Here is a 21,831-nt window from a genome sequence, read left to right as displayed (position 1 = left end):
GACTTACCGCGGCTGCGTTTGACGGCATGGCGGTTGAACGCCGGATCCTAAGGGAAAAAGGCATTCCGGAAGAGGTCATTCCTACCCTGGTCAAAGCCAGGAAGGAGGTGACCGCACAACATTATCACCACATGTGGCGAAAATATGTTGCGTGGTGTGAGGCCAGGAAGGCCCCATGAAGAAATTTCAACTCGGTCGTTTCCTGCATTTCCTGCAAACAGGAGTGTCTATGGGCCTCAAATTGGGGTCCATTAAGGTTCAAATTTCGGCCCTGTCGATTTTCTTCCAGAAAGAATTGGCTTCAGTTCCTGAAGTCCAGAAGTTTGTCAAGGGAGTACTGCATATACAACCCCCTTTTGTGCCTCCAGTGGCACTGTGGGATCTCAACGTAGTTCTGGGATTCCTAAAATCACATTGGTTTAAACCGCTCAAATCTGTGGATTTGAAATATCTCACAGGGAAAGTGACCATGCTGTTGGCCCTGGCCTCGGCCAGGCGAGTGTCAGAATTGGCGGCGTTTGTCTCAAAAAAGCCCATATCTGATTGTCCATTCGGACAGGGCAGAGCTGCGGACTCATCCCCAGTTTCTCCCTAAGGTGGTGTCAGTGTTTCACCCGAACCAGCTTATTGTGGTACCTGCGGCTACTAGGGACTTGGAGGACTCCAAGTTGCTAGATGTTGTCAGGGCCCTGAAAATATAGTTTCCAGGACGGCTGGAGTCAGGAAAACTGACTTGCTGTTATCCTGTATGCACCCAACAAACTGGGTGCTCTTGCTTCTAAGCAGACGATTGCTAGTTGGATGTGTAGTACAATTCAGCTTGCACATTCTGTGGCAGGCCTGCCACAGCCAAAATATGTAAATGCCCATTCCACAAGGAAGGTGGGCTCATCTTGGGCGGCTGCCCGAGGGGTCTCGGCTTTACAACTTTGCCGAGCTGATACTTGGTCAGGGGCACACCCTGACTGAGGAGGACCTGGAGTTCTCTCATTCGGTGCTGCAGAGTCATCCGCACTCTCCCGCCCGTTTGGGAGCTTTGGTATAATCCCCATGGTCCTGACGGAGTCCCCAGCATCCACTTAGGACGTCAGAGAAAATAAGAATTTACTTACCGATAATTCTATTTCTCGTAGTCCGTAGTGGATGCTGGGCGCCCATCCCAAGTGCGGATTGTCTGCAATACTTGTACATAGTTATTGTTACAAAAATCGGGTTATTATTGTTGTGAGCCATCTTTTCAGATGCTCCGCTGTTATCATGCTGTTAACTGGGTTCAGATCACAGGTTGTACAGTGTGATTGGTGTGGCTGGTATGAGTCTTACCCGGGATTCAAAATCCTTCCTTATTGTGTACGCTCGTCCGGGCACAGTATCCTAACTGAGGCTTGGAGGAGGGTCATAGGGGGAGGAGCCAGTGCACACCACCTGATCCTAAAGCTTTTACTTTTGTGCCCTGTCTCCTGCGGAGCCGCTAATCCCCATGGTCCTGACGGAGTCCCCAGCATCCACTACGGACTACGAGAAATAGAATTATCGGTAAGTAAATTCTTATTTTTTCGCCATTGGGTGGTATGTAGGGGTCCTTTCAAACTTTTTCCTTGGGGCCTGCAATATATCTAGGTATGCCCATGGACTTGCTCATTTTAGTATGGTATAAAATGAACTGGAGGGCTTTTTTAATATTATATAATATGAACCGGGGCACTGCAATGAGGCACAATATGAACGGGGAGCATTATATATCATAATGTGAATTCGGTTTACTGTGCGGCATAATGTGTACTGTCAGCTCTGAAATGTGACATAGGGTGTACTTAAGCACTACTACGATTCATAAAAGAAACTAGGGCACTACTATGGGGCATAACAGTAAATATGGCTCTACTATGGCTCAAAATGAACTGGGGCACTATTAGAGGGCATAACATTAGCAACTGCTAGAAGCACCGGGACAGGGGCCCCTTCAAAATGTTGCTATGGGGCCCAAAAAGTTCTGGCTACGCCCCTGGATTTCAGTGTCGTCTGCTGATGTAGGACGCAGTTAATACATCGGCTATCGGGATCCCGGTGTTCAGGAGACACCGGAATCCCGACACCTGGTGAAATGCCACCAGCCCGAATCCCGACAAACCAATCAAATTCGATTTGTCATTTTCTAAGATGCAATAGAGAAATTAAAGACAAAATCTGATTGGTTGCTATGGGCAATATCACCACTTTTCATTTTTAGAGGCTTTAGTAAATTTACCCCTGTGTAGCATTTCATAAAGGCTGCATTGATTAATCTTCTAAAATTGTCCTTAAAGGCATCAGTGCTTCCACCTATGTGGTGAGACTTATTTACTATGCTATTCACTGAACTCCAATTATGTATAAATATTCATTTTTTTTTATATCTATATCTTAGGTTTACTATGCAAGTACTGTATCAGGACCAAACGATATTAGTACTTCTGGAGGATTTTTCCAAATGGCTAATATTTTTTTCCGGCAGAATAAAATGGTGATTGCAGACTCTCTTTATACTGAGGTATGTTAACCTGTCTTTGTATAATTGGCATCTTATAATGTCCGAATGCTTCTTTTGTACATAAAAATACTTAACTAACCTATTCATGCTGTACGAGATTTGTAACTTGTTGAAGTGCTTTCTCTGCACTTCTCTGTGTAATGATGTGGCCACAGCAAGATGGCAGGGGCCAGGCATCCTAAATCAGTCCAGCAGGGAGGAGGAGGAGGAGGAGGAGGAGGAGATTTCTTGTCATTATGTTATGGGGCCCATGCTCCACCATCTGAATTCCTATCAGCTGACAACCAGAAGCTGCACTAGGATCAGCTGAGCCAAGGAGCCTATCAGGGGAGTCTGTTGCAGTGAGCTGACCAATGCCAGAACGACTTTACCCCTGTGACCTGCTACTGGCAATCTGCTGTTACTCCTTGGTGTGTCCCGGTTCCTAGTTGTTCTCCTGTCTGCTGATTCCATCTTGTATCAGTCTCCTTTTCACGCAATTCACTTGAATCTGCATCCATTCCATGAAGCTTATTTCAGTCTGCAAGTACTAGTATCCATTCTATGGAATGCACTTCAGTCTGCAAGTACCAGTATCTCCATTTTATGTAGTGCACTTCAGTCTGTAAGTGCCAATTTCCATTTTACACAGTGTTCTTCAGTCTGTGAGTACCAGTATCCATTCCGCACAGTGCATGTCAGTCTGTAAGTACCAGTGACCATTCCTCGCAGTGCACTTTAGCCTATGCGTACCAGTATCTTTTTGCAATGTGCACTTCAACCATCAAATGGCAGTAACCATCCTACGTTGTGTACTTCAGTCTATGCTGTGCAGTCATCTTGAAGTACAGTGTGGTGCATTCCTCTTCTCAAACACTATGGGCCTAATTCAGACCTGATCGCAATAGCAAACTTTTCTCTAATGGGCAAAACAATGTGCAGTTCAGGTGGTGCAGATATAACATGTGCAGAGAGAGTTAGATTTGGGTGGTGTGTGTTCAAAATGAAATCTAAATTGCAGTGTAAAAATACAGCAGCCAGTATTAACCCTGCACAAAAAACAAAATAACCCACCCAAATCTAACTCTCTTTGCACATGTTATATTTGCCCCATCTACAGTGCACATGGTTTTGCCCATAAGAGAAAGATTTTGCTTTTGCAATCAGCTCTGAATTAGGCCCTGTGCTGTGCACTCATCTAGTAAGATCCTGTTCCCGTTCTATGGGGGGTTATTCAGACCTGATCGCTCCTCTGCCATCTTGCAGAGGTCTGCGATCAGATAGCCACTGTCCAAAGTGAAAACCCACCACATGCAAGTCTGCGCACGGCTTGTGAAAATCTCGGCGATCGCCAGTCAGCTGCAAATCCGTTCGCAACTCACCATCCAATGGTTTTTCCGATCTGTGCGTAGCCCAGGACCTACTCCTACAGTGCGACAGAATCAGGCTGATCGGGGCCAGAGCTGATCTCATACACCCTCCCTGAAAACACTTGGCCACGCCTGCGTTTTTCCTGACACTCCCAGAAAACGGGCAGTTGCCACCCCCAAACGCCGGCTTCCTGTCCGTTAACTTGCATATGGCTAGCGAACAAAAAAGTTGCTGGATTTTTTGGGTGTTTGGCCTCGCGCATGCGTACTACGATCCGTACGCATGCGCAGTCAAACGATAATTGGCCGGCTTGCGAATTCGTACAACAACGATCAGGTCTGAATAATCCCCCATGTTGTGCACTCACCTAGTAATTGTGGTGCATTCCTCTTCTCAAACACTCTATTGCCACAGTGAGTAGAACTCTCCTGCAAATGTCTACATCCACTGTACTCCATGTCCCTAAACCAGTTCCAACATCCATTTAGGACAGTGGGCCTGTTTCTGATTTGGGAATAAACTAAGAAAGAAAAAGTATCTGCATACCTGGACAAACCATTTTGCAATGCAAGGGAAATAAATACATTTACTGTTTTTGCATGCATGGGTAAATACTGGCTGCTTTTGCACATAACCCACAAATACTGGACAGCTTTATTTTTACACTGCAATTTGAATTTGAATTTGGACATGCCTTTCTCATATCTAAATCTCTGCATATTTTAAATCTGAACCACCTACAGTGCAGCATGCTTTTGCCCAGATGTACAGTAATGGTTATGTCTCAGCTTTGCAGCAGGTCCCGACTGTTGCCCAGCAACTGGGAAGCCACGTCATGATAGCCGCAGAGGTTTCCGGTCCTGGCAGTTGCTAGGGAACAGCTGTCGTCATGCCAGCACTGCTTCATTGTTCCGGCTGTTTCTAGGCATCCAGGACACTTCAGGTTGTATGTGCAGCTGCACTAGGTTATGTATCAGGGCTGGTCTGGATTGGAGCTTCTGATTGGTTGCTGTTCCTGTTATTAGGCACTCAGCCCGGCTCTCACTTGCCGATTATAGTTAAATGCGTCGGTGTTTTGCTACCTGGTCTGGTTCCTGTGCTCCTGACATTCTGGTCTGTTGCCACTTTGTGTGTCCTGGCTGTGCCCATTGTGCCTCCCCTTGCCTTCGCTATCTGAGGACTGTCAGCCTGCATTTGGAGTTCGCTTAATCCTTATACTTCTGCTACCTTGCCCCCTTCAGACCCTCTCTGTTATACTCTCCTTTGGATTTCCAGTACTGTATTCCTTGCTGGCATTCACACCCTCCTGTGCTTCTCTGGGGTCACCCCTGCCGCACATGCTCTCTGTGGATGTATTATTGTACTGCTGGAGGTGATCCTGCTGCCTTATTGTCACGGTCCCAGGGAATGCAGTGCGGACCGGTCCCTGTTTCTTAGCCATCCAGCCTCTTGTAAAAGTCCGACATGCTCAGGCGATCCGGCGGGGGGTTGCCCACATGGCCCCAATGTGGCTTGGCCTGTGGGGCGCGATGCAAGGGACTTTAGTGTGGCAGAAGTGCGATGCTGCGGCGGCGTTCCACATGGCAATGTTCCCGCCATCTCGGCAGCATGGACAGCGCTATCTTGGTTGGCATCAGCTGCTGGTTATTCATCACCTACTGGACATGTATGCACAGCATTAACCCTCCAGCGGAAAGCTCCGAATATCTGCATAACTGAAGGATACCCCTAGAGCACCTCTACAGGTGGGACATTCACCATGTGCTTACAACATTTGGGGACTGCATCCTATCGAGCGACACCAGCTTTTCCAAGTGCACAAAAGAGGAATCCAGAGAAGGTCCTAAGTGCGTATGGTGACCATCTATTGATCAGATATGCAATGTATTGTCACAACTTGAAATTTTATTAATTAATTTTAAAATCTACACTACCAATTATTAAATATTAAAAAAAATGTAACTATCCAACCGTCTAGCATTATCACATTTATTGTTATAAGCGCTAGTTTTCCATATTTCATATTTGCACTCAGTGTTTGCACAGGGGCCTCACAACCCCCTTTTTTCCAGCTGCTTTAATCAGACACCGCACAAGACACACATTTTTTCCTTTGTACTCCGTTCCTGACCAATCCTTCACAGCCTAAGTGTCAGCTGACATGCTCAGCCAAGCCTGTATTACCCAGGGGTATAAAGCTTCCTGTTTTCTAAGGCTCAGGTTACCAGTGCTGTAAGTCACACAGCTGTGTGTGTGAGCATTGCAGCTGCACTCCCCAGTGTGTCTAGATACTACCCAAGTTCCTGCAATACTTCTGAGCTTAAAAACACATTACCATTGGTTCCAGTCCGATATCTTTATTACCATCAGATCCAGTCCAATAACACCACCATTAATTCCAGTCCCATATCACCAACTTCCATTGGTTCCAGTCCCATATCACCATTACCATCAGTTTCAGTCTGATATTACCAGAATCATCGGTTCCAGTCCAATATCACAGTTACCATCGACTCTCGTTTAACATGATCAGTACTAACACAGGTAACCCAGACATTTGGCTGTGACCAGCCCTTCAGGTGCAGTGAAACCCAAATCCCCTTACGGGGGTCCCTGGAGAAGAATACTGGCGGGGTAAGACCCAGAGCCTCTGCTCTGGATCTAGTCAACTACCTGGTGCTAGTCGCTGACTCCTTTTGACTCTCCTGAGGATTGAGCTCTTTCCATCCTATGAGAAGGAATTACATAAAGCCTCCTTGCTTTCAGCACAACACAGCTCTAGTTACTAGCAACTCTGACACAGGTCCGGAGACATCCTTACAGCAAATTTAGACACATATCAAGTTACCTCAGTACTTCCTCAGCCCAGTTATATTCATGTCCTGTTCTGCTCCAGCCAAAGTACTCTTGTGAACACTCATTAATTATATAAGCCTCTGCTGTCCTGAGTTTTTAGACCTGCTGGCATCTTAAGTACCGGTGAGTGTGTCCAACTCTAAGGAAAAAACTGGTGGCTGTTATAGGTAGAAGACCTCTCTAGCGTTGCTCTAGGAGTCTTATATAATTACATGGGTGTTTCATAACAGTAACTTACTCTTTCTTACTTTATTCCTAAATCAAAATCAGGCCCTGGGTGAGGGCCTCACTGTTTAACAGACTATACACCACAAACCCTGGTACTCAGTCAACTCTCGCTTGAAGAGAAGCCTCATCAAGCTTCCCAACTCCCTACATTATCCTAATACCCAAGCTGACCCTCCTGTTGCTGATCGAAGTACACAAATCCCCAGTGTCCCTTTCTATGTGTTCTGGCCAAATGGACTTGCAGGTGAACAAACCCAAAGGGTGGACTCGATACAAGTCTGGCTGAATAGTTGGAGAATCAAAGGCTAACTCATGGCCAAGTGATGCAGTTCCTCCAAAAATTTTAATCTTAAATAAACAGCATTCAAGTCACCCTTAATAGACAGGGTCTTGATTCCAAGCTGCACCAAAACATAACCAGCTCTCTGCCTTCTACCTCTCACCTCTACTTTTCCAATGGGGTACTCAGGTCCTGCAGGGGATTAATCACTGTGAGATTAATTTTGAGTTAAAACCTAAAAATGTAACCACTGCCAGGGCGAAGATTGCTTTTATTGTGTCTCTGCTCTCCAGACAAGCTCTAGCATAAGCATCACCACTTTGGGAGACATCCCAACCAACTTATTTGATTATGGACCTGATTCAGAGATGGATGGAATTGCAGAGCCGCACACAAGAGGCTTTGCAATTCCGTCCATAAAAATGCAAATTAAATAGACACCTCCTGCACTGCATTTGTGATCTGAGTGCAGCATCTATAGACACTGCTTCGGATCACCAACACGACCGCAAACTTGGTCTATTTTACTCTTTGATTAAATCTGTACTATTTTATATTGCCTGTGTACTACATACTACAGGTTGAGTATCCCTTATCCAAAATGCTTGGGACCAGAGGTATTTTGGATATCGGATTTTTCCGTATTTTGGAATAATTGCATACCATAATGAGATATCATGGTGATGGGACCTAAATTTAAGCACAGAATGCATTTATGTTACATATACACCTTATACACACATCTTGAAGGTAATTTTAGCCATTATTTTTTATAACTTTGTGCATTAAACAAAGTGTGTCTACATTCACACAATTCATTTATGTTTCATATACACCTGGGTGGTCATTCCGAGTTGATCGCTCGTTATTTTTTTTCGCAAGGGAGCGATTAGTCGCTTATGCGCATGCGCAATGTCCGCAGTGCGACTGCGCCAAGTAAATTTGCTATTAAGTTAGGTATTTTACTCACGGCATTACGAGGTTCTTTCTTCGTTCTGGTGATCGTAGTGTGATTGACAGGAAGTGGGTGTTTCTGGGCGGAAACTGGCCGTTTTATGGGTGTGTGCGAAAAAACGCTGCCGTTTCTGGGAAAAACACGGGAGTGGCTGGAGAAATGGGGGAGTGTCTTGGTGAACGCTGGGTGTGTTTGTGACGTCAAACCAGGAACGAAACTGACTGAACTGATCGCAGTGGCAGAGTAAGTCTCGAGCTACTCAGAAACTGCTAAGAACTGTCTATTCGCAAATCTGCTAATCTTTCGTTCGCAAATCTACGATGCTAAGATTCACTCCCAGTAGGCCGCGGCTTAGCGTGTGCAAAGCTGCTAAAAGCAGCTTGCGAGCGAACAACTCGGAATGAGGGCCCTTATACACACAGCCTGAAGGTCATTTAATACAATATTTTTAATAACCTTGGGGGTCATTCCGAGTTGTTCGCTCGCAAGCTGCTTTTAGCAGCTTTGCACACGCTAAGCCGCCGCCTACTGGGAGTGAATCTTAGCTTATCAAAATTGCGAACAAAAGATTAGCAGAATTTCGAATAGACACGCAGTTTCTGAGTAGCTCCAGACTTACTCGGCATCTGCGATCAGTTCAGTGCTTGTCGTTCCTGGTTTGACGTCACAAACACACCCAGCGTTCGCCCAGACACTCCTCCGTTTCTCCAGCCACTTCCACGTTTTTCCCAGAAACGGTAGCGTTTTTTCGCACACACCCATAAAACGGCCAGTTTCCGCCCAGAAACACCCACTTCCTGTCAATCACATTACGATCACCAGAACGAAGAAAAAACCTTGTAATGCCGTGAGTAAAATACCTAACTGCATAGCAAATTTACTTGGCGCAGTCGCACTGCGGACATTGCGCATGCGCATTAGCGACTAATCGCTCCGTTGCGAGAAAAAAATAACGAGCGAACAACTCGGAATGACCCCCCTTGTGTATTAAACAAAGTTTGTGTACATTGAGCCATCAAAAAACAAAGGTTTCACTATCTCACTCTCACTCAAAAAAGCCCGTATTTCGGAATATTCCGTATTTCGAAATATTTGGATATGAGATACTCAACCTGTACTTGTACGACTCTGCATAATATCTTGGTGCTTTATGAATACAGAATAATTGCGGTATTGTTGTTGTCTTGTAGGTCACAGATATATGGCACTCTCACCTCAGCAAACTGGTGGATGATCAGATACAAGCTTCAATCAGAAGTGATTCTGTTTGGTTTATTGATGCTGATCATGAAAGTTTAGGTAAGCATCTAGATTGACTTGTCTGCAGGAGTAGTCACATACAGCAGTCCACTAAAGCCCCGTACACACAGGGAGATTTGTCCCGGAGATGTGTGCTGAGCAATCTAGCGCTGAGCGAGGGAGGAAAAAAAGAAAAACCTCACTTCACCCGGCAAAGTGAGCGATCTCACTAGATTGGGCATGCATGCATACCCAATCTAGAGCCGGTGATAGCGATGCGTGGGGCCGCGCATCGCTGTCGCCGGCACCACTACACACTGAGAGATGTCTGCTTAATTTCTAAGCAATCTAGTCAGATTGCTTAGAAAATAAGTAAATATCACTCTGTGTGTACCCCCACATAGCAGCGTCAGGCAAATGCAGACTGTGTGTTAAGCAAGACAATACCCCATAATCAATTTGGTAAAATAATAAAAGAATCCAGGTTATGATTTTAAACCCAAAATGTTAAGTAAAGAAGTAAACTTATATATGCTGTACCACAGGTACTGACAGCTGGATTTATAAACAATAAACTGATTGACGTGCATATAAACCAAATAGGGTTAATGCTGAAACTCAAACTTGTAAAGTGGGTGAATGGTACAGTAGTTCAGCATTGTAGTACTCCTACAGCTTTGCATACTTTCTGGCAGTGGCATGCAGTGAGGTCAGTGGCTGGTGAGGCACTGCAGGCATAATGTCCGCCGAGTCCTGCCAACGACCCCTACCACCACGGAATCAATGCCCGCTACTGCCCCTGAGCTGATGCCCGCTACCACCGCCATCCCTGATGCCTGCTACCCCCGCCACTAATGACCACCGCACCCGCCAATGGCTCACAAAATTGCCCACCATCAACTGCCCAGGCTCCCCGCCACTAATTTGCATCTCAGTAGAATACCGTCGCTGCCAATGCCCGCAGCCTGCCTGCTCATAAAACTTGTTATAAGCAAGCTGCAAATATATTGTAAATTTTTACAAAATAAATATTAGTGTTTGGGACTGGGGAAGGAGTGGGAGGAGGACATGAATGCAATTTTGTTGTCCAGGGCTTTCATTAACTTAATAGCGCCATGGGTGCTACGCTATTAAGTTAATGGAAGTCCTGGACAACAAAATAGCCAGCAGTGGGTGACAGGGAGAGGGTGACGCCAGGTAGAAGATGACAACAATGGGTGAGAGGGTGACAGGGAGATGGTGATGCCAGGGAGAGGGTGACAGCAGTGGGTGACAGGAAGAGGGTGACACCAGGGAGAAGGTGACAGGAAGAGTGTGACGCCAGGGAGAGGGTGACAGCAGTGGGTGACAGGGAGAGGGTGACACCAGCAAGAATGTGACAGAAAGAGTGTGACGCCAGGGAGAGGGTGACAGCAGCGGGTGATAGGGAGTGATGTCAGGTAGAGGGTGATAGCAGTGGGTGACATGGAGTGACGCCAGGGAGAGGGTGACAGCGAGTGACGCCAGGGAGAGGGTGACAGCAGCGGGTGACAGGGAGTGACACCAGGGAGTGGGTGACAGGGAGTGATGCCTGGGAGAGGGTGACAGCGAGTGATGCCAGGGAGAGGGTGATAGCAGTGGGTGACAGGGAGTGACGCCAGGGAGAGGGTGACAGCAGCGGGTGACAGGGAGTGATGCCAGGGAGAGGGTGACAGGGAGTGACGCCAAGGAGAGGGTGACAGCAGCGGGTGACGGGGAGTGACGCCAGGGAGAGGGTAACAGCCGCGGGTGACAGGGAGTGATGCCAGAGAGAGGGTGACAGGGAGTGATGCCAGGGAGAGGGTGATAGCAGTGGGTGATGGAGTGACGCCAGGGAGAGGGTGATAGCAGTGGGTGACAGGGAGTGATGCCAGGGAGAGGGTGACAGCAGTGGGTGACAGGGAGTGATGCCAGGGAGAGAGTGACAGCAGCGGGTGAAAGGGAGTGACGCCAGGGATAGGGTGACATCAGTGGGTGACAGGGAGAAGGTGACAGCAGCGGGTGACAGGGAGTGATGCCAGGGAAAGGGTAACAGCAATAGCAGTGGGTGAGAGTGTGACAGAGAGAAGTAAATGGTAATGGGGATAGGCAGTGAATGACAATTACTGTATAGTGCTATTTACGTACCTGGTCCTGGGCCTAGAACTGCAGCGTGGCTCCTACTCCAGGGATCGTGACGTCAGGAATCCGGGGTCGGAGGGAGAGAAGAGGAGAGGAGCAGGGATTGTAGCCCCTCCTCCCCCCTCTGGCCGGACTGCACCCTAGTTATTAGTACCAGAGTCTAGCGAAGTATTGCCAGCGACGGGCAGTGGCGGCGGTGTCACAGGAGGAGAGAGGTGGAAGTAGGCTCAAGGTACGAGGCTCTCTGGCTGCACCGCGCACAGGGAACTGTCCCTGCATACACTTCCTTGGTCCGGCGGCAACCCCCTCTACTGAGTCTACCACTGTGCAGGGGTAAGGGCTGCAGGATGGGCTGGGGGACGGGCGGGCAGGGACGGCAACATAGAGTATAATGTAACGTCTAATCTAAAAATTTACTAGATGACAGGGGGACATGTTCCTTGGTGCCTCCCTCCCCGAACCGACCGCTGCCCAATCACTTCTGACTAAGTGACAGGGGCGTGCTTTCATATGGGCTGAAAGCAGGCCCCTGTCAATGCGGCATTTGTACTAGGTGCCGCTTACAGGGCTTTTTCTCATACGTCCTAGAGGATGCTGGGGTCACATTAGAACCATGGGGTATAGACGGGATCCGCAGGAGACATGGGCACTTTAAGACTTTGAAAGGGTGTGAACTGGCTCCTCCCTCTATGCCCCTCCTCCAGACTCCAGTTTTAGAATTGTGCCCAGTGAGACTGGACGCACTACAAGGGAGCTCTACTGAGTTTCTTTGAAAAAGACTTATGTTAGGTTTTTTATTTTCAGGGAGGCTACTGGCAACAGTCTCCCTGCTTCGTGGGACTTAGGGGAGAGAAGTATGACCAACTTCTAGTGAGTTTAATGGCTCTGCATCTGGCTGACTGGACAACATTAGCTCCTGAGGGTGATGATCGCTGGGTACGCCTAGATGCTCACTCCCGCAGCCTGCCGTCACCCCCTTACAGAGCCAGAACTCAGAAGACAGATGAGTAGCAGAAGAAAAGAAGACTTCTTCAGTGACGGCTTTCTGAGGTACAGCGCAGCTGACGGAACGCTGCGCGCCATGCTCCCACACACACACAGCACTGCAGGATGCAGGGCGCGGGGGCACCCTGGGCAGCATTAAAAATCCTCATTTTTTCGACTGGCAAGAGGGGACGTTAGTGCCTAGGCACTGTCCTAACCCCCGCCAGTATAAATTAGTAAAATAAGCGGGACAGAAGCGCGCCGTTTAGGGGGCGGAGCTTCTTTACAGCTCACTCTCAGCTCAGCACCATTTCCTCTCCAGGAGCAGAGACACTGGTCCTTCCTCACACTGCTGACAAGTATCAGGGTGCAAAACGGGGAGGATATTAAAAGCGCTGCAGGTCTGGGCATTTTTTATTTTTTTTTGAAAATAAGTTTTATTGGTTTATGCATTAAGAATCACAAAGGCATAAGCGTTAGACAACAATTTTGGATCATTACAGAATGTGTAACATATTGAGGCAGTATAAAAGATAGAAACCGGTATGAACACATTCTAACAGCACAGGTCGTGGTGATCCTATTTATCGAATAACAAAGAAAGTAAGTGGAAATTTCAATATAGTTACGGAAAGAGCAAAATGTTAGAAGAGGGAAAAAGAGTAAGAGCAAGATAAAATAAAGAGGGGTGGGGGGGTGGGAGCGTCGGCCACACAGGGCTGGTCACTAGATCGATTTCTGCCATCCATATAGAGAGCGGATCAGATGGTTGTCAATGGCGATTCAGCTTTGAAATGCGTTGTCCATGGCGTCCAAGTGCGTATAAAAGTGACTGAGGTGTCATGAAGGGCAGCGGTGATGCGTTCTAGCTTATATGTAGTCCATATAGCATTAATAGTGGCGGGAAGAGTAGGTGGTGAGGTGGACTTCCAATTCGCTGCTATTTGGCATTTGGCCGTATTTAGGATGTGTTTAATTAGTTTTAGTAGGTGGCTTGGCGTGTCTAGAATTGGGCGTGAAAGTAGAGAGTAAGATGGGGAGACTGGAACGACCACATCGGTGATTTCCAGTATTAGTTTTTGAATTTGTCGCCAGTAGCGCCGGGCAATCCCACAGGACCACCAAACATGCAGCATGGTCCCTCTCTGTCCACAATGTCTCCAACATCTGTCAGAGCAGGACGGATAAATAGCCTGAAGTCTAGACGGCACAAGGTACCATCGGTAATACATTTTATAAGAATTTTCTTTGATACGAACCGATAAGGAGCTCTTAGCGATTTCTTGTATGATGTCAGCCCACTCTTCTATCGTCAAAGCCTCCCCCATATCCCTTTCCCATGCTATTTCATGAGACTCTTTAGCAGGGGAATTGTGTGATAGCAAGATTTGGTAAATGGCAGACAACAAACCTTTTGTAGACCGTTGCCCACAACATAAAGATTCAAATGCAGTTTTGGGTGAAGGGTGAGCAGTGTGTCTTAGAGTAGAGTAAAGGTGAGGAATTTGCAGGAATTGATAGAAGGATGAGTGAGGAAGAGAGAATCGTGATTGCAGGTCCGCAAACAAGGGGAATGAGGAAAGGGGAGCCAGATCGATCAAGAAAAGGACATTGTGAGATGTCCAGTGTTTAAAAGCAAGGTGGTTGGTGCCTGGGGGGAACTTGGAATTGTTCCATAGGGGGGTCAGCAACGGATTATAGGAACGAAGACGATAGTAGCGGGTGCATTGATCCCACACTGATAGTGCAAAGCGCATCGTCGGTAACAAGAGAGACGAGGCCGGGCGGTAGCGGGGCTCGCACCATAACAGGGTTGAAGGAGAGTATACATTTATTACTTCAGCTTCCAAGAGAGTCCATAATCTCTGTTCAGGAGGTGAGTGCCATAGGGCACAGGAGGCCAAATGTGTGGCACGATAATAGTTGATCAAATCCGGCATACCGAGGCCCCCTGAGTCTCGATGTTGCTGAAGTATTCGTATCTTGACTCTGGGTTTCTTTCCAGCCCAGATGAAGATCGAGAGATCCCTTTGCAGATTCTTCAATATTTTGGTCGGTATATGGATAGGGAGTGTCTGCCAAAGATATAGCAAGCGTGGGAGTATATTCATTTTGATAGCAGCTATACGGCCAAGCCAAGAGCTAAAGAATTTATTCCAGCCCCCAAGGTCAGTACGTATGGAAGCGAATAGACGCGGGAAGTTTGCCGTGTATAAGGTCTGGGCATTTATTAGTGTTTTCAGAACCATTAATTGGCGCTGGGTTGTGAGCTGGCAAATACCCTCTGTGTCCCTCTTGCAGACTTTACTGTGGGTCTGTCCCCTATATGCCCGGTGTGACTGTGGGTGTTGGGTACACGTGTGTCGACATGTCGGAGGCTGAGTCTCTCCCTAGGAGGAGACTGTATTAGGGGCTCAAACGGCTGTGGGGGTGACCCTGTCGGCACCTCTGACTCCTGATTGGGTGAATGCTTTGAATGCTAATGTGGCTCTTATTAGTAAAAGATTGGATAAGCCTGAGTCCCAGACCCAGGCATGGAAGAAATCTGTGGAGGATGTGTTATTACAAGTACAGGACCCCTTGGGGTCACAAAAACGTACTTTTGCCCAGTTGGCAGACACTGATACCGGCACGGACACTGATTCCAGTGTCGACTATTGTGAGTCCAGATTAGATCCAAAATTGGCAAAGAGCATTCAGTACATGATTGTGATGGTAAAAGATGTTTTACATATCACTGAGGACCCTGCTGTTCCTCATAAAAGGGTCTGTATGTATAAGGAAAAGAAACCTGAGATAATGTTTCCTCCCTCTCATGAATTGAATGCTCTATTTGAAAAAGTATGGGAAAATCCTGACAGAAAGTTTCAGATTCCCAAAAGAATTACAGTAGCTTATTATCCGTTTCCCTCTGCGGATAGGGAAAAGTGGAAGTCACCCCCCACTGTAGACAAGGCCCTGTCACGTTTGTCTAAAAAGGTGGCTCTCCCGTCACCCGGCATGGCAGCCCTTAAGGATCCTGCGGATCGTAAACAAGAAACTACGTTAAAGTCCATTTATGCGACCACAGGTATGCTACTCAGGCCTGTCATTGCATCTGCGTGGGTAAGTAGTGCTATTGAAAAGTGGGCAGACAACTTGTCTTCTGATGTAGATACCCTAGATAGGGATAGCATCCTCTTGACGCTGGGTTATATCAAGGACACTGCAGCATACCTAAAGGAAGCTGCGATAGATATTGGCCTTTTTGGCTCAAAGGCCAATGCAATGGAAGTCTCAGCTAGGCGAGCATTCTAGATTCACCAATGAAATGCTGATGCTGATTCCAAGAAAAGTATGGAATCTCTACCATATAAAGGTAAGGCCTTGTTTGGTGACGGCCTCGATGATTTGGTATCTACGGCTACCTCAGGTAAGTCATCTTTTTGCCTTATGTTCCTCCACAACAAAAGAAAACGCACCACTCTCAGATGCAGTCCTTTTGGCCCAATAAATACAGAAAGGGCTGAGGTTCTTCCTTCCTTGCTACTAGAGGAAGGGGAAGAGGTAAACGATCACCAGCCTTGTCGGGCTCCCAGGAGCAGAAGTCCTCCCAGGCTTCTGCCAATTCCACCGCATGACGTTGGGGCTCCTATGAGGGAGTCCACACCGGTGGGGGCACGTCTCAAACTCTTCAGTCAGTTCTGGTTTCGTTCGGACCTGGATCCTTGGATCTTACAGATAGTATCCCAAGGGTACAAACTGGAGTTTCAAGACGCGGTTGTCATTTTTGGGAATGATACTGGACACAGACCTACAGAGGGTTTTTCTTCCAGTGGAAAAGGCTCTGGAACTTCAGAGTCTGGTCAAACAAACTCTGAAACCAGCAAGAATGTCAATCCATCAATGCACTCGTTTACTGGGGAAGATTATTGCGGCTTACAAGTCCATTCAGTTTGGCATATTCCATGCCAGAGTTTTTCATTGGGACCTGTTGGACAAGTGTTCCGGATCCCACCTGCACATGCACCGAAGGATAATCCTGGCTCCCAAGAACAGAATCTCACTCCTGTGGTGGCTACACAGCTCTCGCCTCCTAGAGGAGCGCAGGTTCAGGATCCAGGACTGGATCCTGGTAACCACGGATGCAAGTCTCCGAGGCTGGGGTGCAGTCACACAGAGGGAAAACTTCCAAGGAAGATGGTCAAGCCAAGAAACTTGTCTCCACATAAATGTTCTGGAGTTAAGGGCCATTTACAACGGCCTTCTACAAGCGGAACATCTTCTTCGCAATCTGCCTGTACTGATCCAGTCGGACAATGTAATAGCAGTAGCATGCATAAACCGCCAGGGCGGGACAAAAAGCAGAGCGGCAATGGCAGAAGCCACAAAGGTTCTCCGCTGGGCGAAAAAGCATACAAGCGCTCTGTCAGCAATATTCATTCCAGGAGTGGACAGCTGGGAAGCAGACTTCCTCAGCAGACACAATCTCCATCCGGGAGAGTGGGCCGTCCATCAAGAGGTCTTCACAGAGGTGACAAGTCAGTGGGGAATTCCTCAAATAGACATGATGGCATCTTGTCTCAACAAGAAGCTTCAGAGATATTGTTCCAGGTCAAGGGACTCTCAAGCAATAGTAGTGGATGCACTGGTGGCACCATGGGTGTTTCAGTCGGTGTATGTATTCCCTCCACTTCCTCCCATTCCAAAGATTCTAAAGATCATAAAAAGAACAAATGTTCAAGCAATCCTCATTGTCTCAGACTGGCCAAGGAGGGCTTGGTATCCAGATCTTCAGGAATTACTCATAGGAGATCCTTGGCCCCTTCCTCTACGCGAGGACCTTTTGCAGCAGGGGCTGTGCATGTATCAAGACTTACTGCGGCTACGTTTGACGACATGGCGGTTGAACGCCAAATCCTAGCCCGAAAGGGTATTCCCAGTAAATCATTCCCACACTTATTCAGGCCAAGAAGGGAGTAACGTCTAAACATTACCACCGCATTTGGAGAAAATATGTTTCTTGGTGTGAATCCAAGAAGGCTCCTACGGTGGAATTTCAACTAGGACGTTTTCTCCATTTTCTTCACAGGTGTGGATGCGGGCCTAAAGTTGGGCTCAATTAAGGTACAGATTTCAGCCTTATCGATTTTTTTTCCAGAAACCATTGGCCTCCCTTCCAGAAGTTCAGACTTTCGTGAAAGGCGTGTTGCACATCCAACCTCCATTTGTGCCTCCAGTGGCACCATGGGATCTGAATGTGGTGTTGCAATTCCTCCAATCACATTGGTTTGAACCTTTACAGGAGGTGGAGTTGAAGTTCCTCACTTGGAAAGTGGTCATCCTATTGGCCTTGGCATCTGCCAAGGCGGGTGTCTGAATTAGCGGCCTTGTCTCACAAGAGCCCTTATTTGATCTTCCATGAAGATAAAGCGGAATTGAGGACACGTCAGCAATTTCTACCGAAGGTGGTTTCCTCTTTTTACATGAACCAACCGATTGTGGTACCTGTGGCTACTGATGCCTTCTCTGAGTCAAAGTCTCTGGATGTGGTCAGAGCTTTGAAGATTTATGTTGCCAGAATGACTCAGATTAGGAAAACAGAGACTCTGTTTGTCCTGTATGCTCCCAACAAGATGAGGTGTCCTGCTTCCAAGCAGACCATTGCGCCCTGGATCTGTGGTACGATTCAGCGTGCTCATTCCACGGCAGGATTGCCGTTACCGAAATCGGTGAATGCCCATTCTACTAGAAAGGTGGGCTCGTCCTGGGCGGCTGCCCAGGGGGTCTCAGCGTTACAGCTTTGCCGAGCAGCTACTTGGTCGGGGTCAAACACTTTTGCTAAGTTTTACAAGTTTGATACCTTGGCCGATGATGACCTCAAGTTTGGTCAATCGGTGCTGCAAAGTCATCCGCACTCTCCCACCCGTTCTAGAGCTCTGGTATAACCCCATGGTTCTAATGTGACCCCAGCATCCTCTAGGACAGTGGTTCTCAAACTCGGTCCTCAGGACCCCACACGGTTCACGTTTTGCATGTCACCCAGCAGCTGCACTGTGTATCACCAACTGTCACATTTTCAAAATCTACAGGTGACCTGCAAAACATGAACCGTGTGGGGTCCTGAGGACCAAGTTTGAGAACCTGTGCTCTAGGACATATGAGAAAATAGGATTTTAATACCTACCGGTAAATCCTTTTCTCTTAGTCCATAGAGGATGCTGGGCGCCCGTCCCAGTGCGTACTGTATCTGCAGTTATTAGTTGTGGTTACACACATGTTGTGTTACGTTTATAGTCAGCCTGTTGCTGAAATTGTTCATGTCGTTGGCTTGTATTCTGTTTATTGCCACGATGTGTGGCATGCTTGAGGTGTGAGCTGGTATGAATCTCACCTTAGTTTAACATTAAATCCTTTTCTCGAAATGTCCGTCTCCCTGGGCACAGTTCCTATAACTGGAGTCTGAAGGGGGGCATACAGGGAGGAGCCACTTCACACCCTTTCAAAGTCTTAAAGTGCCCATGTCTCCTGCTGATCCCGTCTATACCCCATGGTTCTAATGTGACCCCAGCATCCTCTACGGACTAAGAGAAAAGGATTTACTGGTAGCTATTAAAATCTTATTTTTTCAATTTTTTTTTTGGCCAATGTGTGGCCCCGCCCCCCGCTTCCTGCCCTTTAACACTGACAGCGGGAGGCACCGAGAGCGGTGATCATTAATGACAGGGTAAGCACTGCCTCCCCTGACTGCACGTTCCTGCTTTCTGGAGTTCATATACTCCACACTGGAGCTAAAATCAGACTTTTGCCAGGCTTTAAAGCAGGGGTGTCCAACCTTTCACCTTCCCTGGGCCACATTAGAAGATGAAAATTTGGTTTGGGCCGCACATAAAATAAAATAACAGTAACGATACCTGAATGAGAGACAGATTACTTACCTACATCCCACGCCGGTCACGTCCACTTGTCCAGTAGAATCCAAAAGGGTCGGTACCTATAAAAATGAAAATTATACTTACAAACGAATGAATGAATATTATGCCCTCACTGACGCGGGAAGACGTTCGCCCCTTGTAGTTGTGCCCCTGTAGCTGCGCCCCTTGTACTGTGCCCCTTGTAGTTGTGCCCCTGTAGCTGTGCCCCTTGTACTGTGCCCCTTGTAGTTGTGCCCCTTGTAGTTGTGCCCCTGTAGCTACGCCCCTTGTAGCTGTGCCCCTGTAGCTGCGCCCCTTGTAGTTGTGCCCCTGTAGCTGCGCCCCTTGTAGCTGTGCCCCTGTAGCTGCGCCCCTTGTAGTTGTGCCCCTGTAGCTGCCCCCTTGTACTGTGCCCCTTGTAGTTGTGCCCCTGTAGCTGCCCCCTTGTACTGTGCCCCTTGTAGTTGTGGCCCTGTAGCACTAGCTGCCCCCTTTTACTGTGCCCCTTGTAGTTGTGGGCCTGTTTCTGCCCCCTTGTACTGTGCCCCTTGTAGTTGTGGCCCTGTAGCTGCCCCCTTGTACTGTGCCCCTTGTAGTTGTGGCCCTGTAGCACTAGCTGCCCCCTTGTACTGTGCCCCTTGTAGTTGTGGCCCTGTAGCTGCCCCCTTGTACTGTGCCCCTTGTAGTTGTGGCCCTGTAGCTGCTCCCTTGTACTTTGCCCCTTGTAGTTGTGGCCCTGTAGCTGCCCCCTTGTACTGTGCCCCTTGTAGCTGCCCCCTTGTACTGTGCCCCTTGTAGTTGTGGCCCTGTAGCTGCCCCCTTGTACTGTGCCCCTTGTAGCTGCCCCCCTTGTACTGTGCCCCTTGTAGTTGTGGCCCTGTAGCTGCACCCTTGTACTGTGCCCCTTGTAGCTGCCCCCTTGTACTGTGCCCCTTGTAGTTGTGGCCCTGTAGCTGCCCCCTTGTACTGTGCCCCTTGTAGCTGCCCCCTTGAACTGTGCCCCTTGTAGTTGTGGCCCTGTAGCTGCCCCCTTGTACTGTGCCCCTTGTAGCTGCGCCGTTGTACTGTGCCCCTTGTAGCTGTAAAAAAAAACCCACACACACACAGACACATACTTACCGCTCCTGCAGCGCTGCCTCCGTCTCCGTCCGCCGCTCCTCTCTGCTGTACTACGGGAGGGATGTCCATACAGGACACTGTACAGCGGCGCAGGCCGCGGCCACGGACTTCAGATCTTGATTCCCCCCCCCTTCCCCGGACACTGTACAGCGGCGCAGGACTTCAGATCTTGATCCCCCCCCCCCCCGGGACACTGTACAGCGGCGCGGCCACGGACAGACACCCACCCCCGGCTCACTTACGTGTTCTTGTACAACCAACTTCTCCGCTGGGCTCCTCTACTCTCGCGCTGCTCAGTCACGTGTGCCGCTATGCAGCGGAGGAGGGCTACACTGTGACTGACAGCGGAGAGGGCGTGAGCTGGTGCTGGTCCCAGCAGCAGCAATCCAATCAGGATGTGCTGACAGCCTGCTGGGGCCGGCTCAGCCTCACATGTGGTGTCCGTACTCAAAAAAAAAAAAAAAACCTCTGCTGCAGCGCGGCATTACTAGCCAACTTGGGCCGCATGCGGCCCGCGGGCCGCGGGTTGGACAAGCCTGCTTTAAAGTATCTATCTTTAGTAGGTGACCATTGGTTACCTGGATCCAATAGAATTGGCATGGCGATGACCAACTGTCAAATGTTATGCAGCTTTCTCAAGTTCTTACTAGAATCAGCCAACAGCTTGGGAAATCAATATCTGGATTTATGTATCCTTTAATGCTTGAGCTTGATTGGGATTGGTATGACTCCCTCTTAATGTCATGACTGTGGTTTTTTGTTAACCCGGTGTTAGTGAAGTCTGTGCGGGCGACTGGTCTGTAGGAAACAGTGAGAAGAAGGAGCAATTCCTGACTGGGGATCGAACCCGGGCCTCGGCTGAGGAAGCCATATTCTGACCACTGGATCACCAGGGACTTGGTGTTGATAGCAGGATGATGAATGTATAGGTGAGATTGAACTAGATATAGTGTCACAGGAGTAGGTGCTTATGTACTCAAAGTTACTGGCGAGATAGTAAGCCGGACTGGTTACTGGTGAGACTGAGAACCGGGCTGGTTACCGGTGAGACTGGGACGCAACTGTAATCCGGGCTGGTACCGGATATAACTGGAAATGCAACTGAAAGTAGAACAATGACTGTGGCTGTGACTTTAAGACAAGGCTGAAGAACACTGCGGCTGTGGCTTTAAGATTAGACTGTAGAATACTGCAGCTGTGTCTTTAAGATGAGACTATTTAATACTGCAACTGTGACTTTAAGATGAAACTGTAGAAA

General features: G+C 48.1%; 1 protein-coding gene across 1 annotated transcript in view; it reads left to right on the top strand.

The window, feature by feature from the left end:
- The window catches only part of ZMYND12 (zinc finger MYND-type containing 12), a 253,049-nt gene that overhangs the window by 128,421 nt on the left and 102,797 nt on the right, over window positions 1-21,831 (top strand). The window contains exons 5-6 of the mRNA XM_063942943.1: window positions 2,408-2,530; window positions 9,390-9,498. Coding sequence (XP_063799013.1) covers window positions 2,408-2,530; window positions 9,390-9,498 — 232 coding nt within the window. The remainder of the gene's footprint in view (window positions 1-2,407; window positions 2,531-9,389; window positions 9,499-21,831) is intronic.

This window comes from Pseudophryne corroboree, chromosome 10 (genome assembly GCF_028390025.1).
Source record: "Pseudophryne corroboree isolate aPseCor3 chromosome 10, aPseCor3.hap2, whole genome shotgun sequence".
NCBI lineage: Eukaryota > Metazoa > Chordata > Amphibia > Anura > Myobatrachidae > Pseudophryne > Pseudophryne corroboree.
Note: the sequence above shows the minus strand (reverse complement) of the source record. Positions and strands in the feature narration are given on the sequence as shown.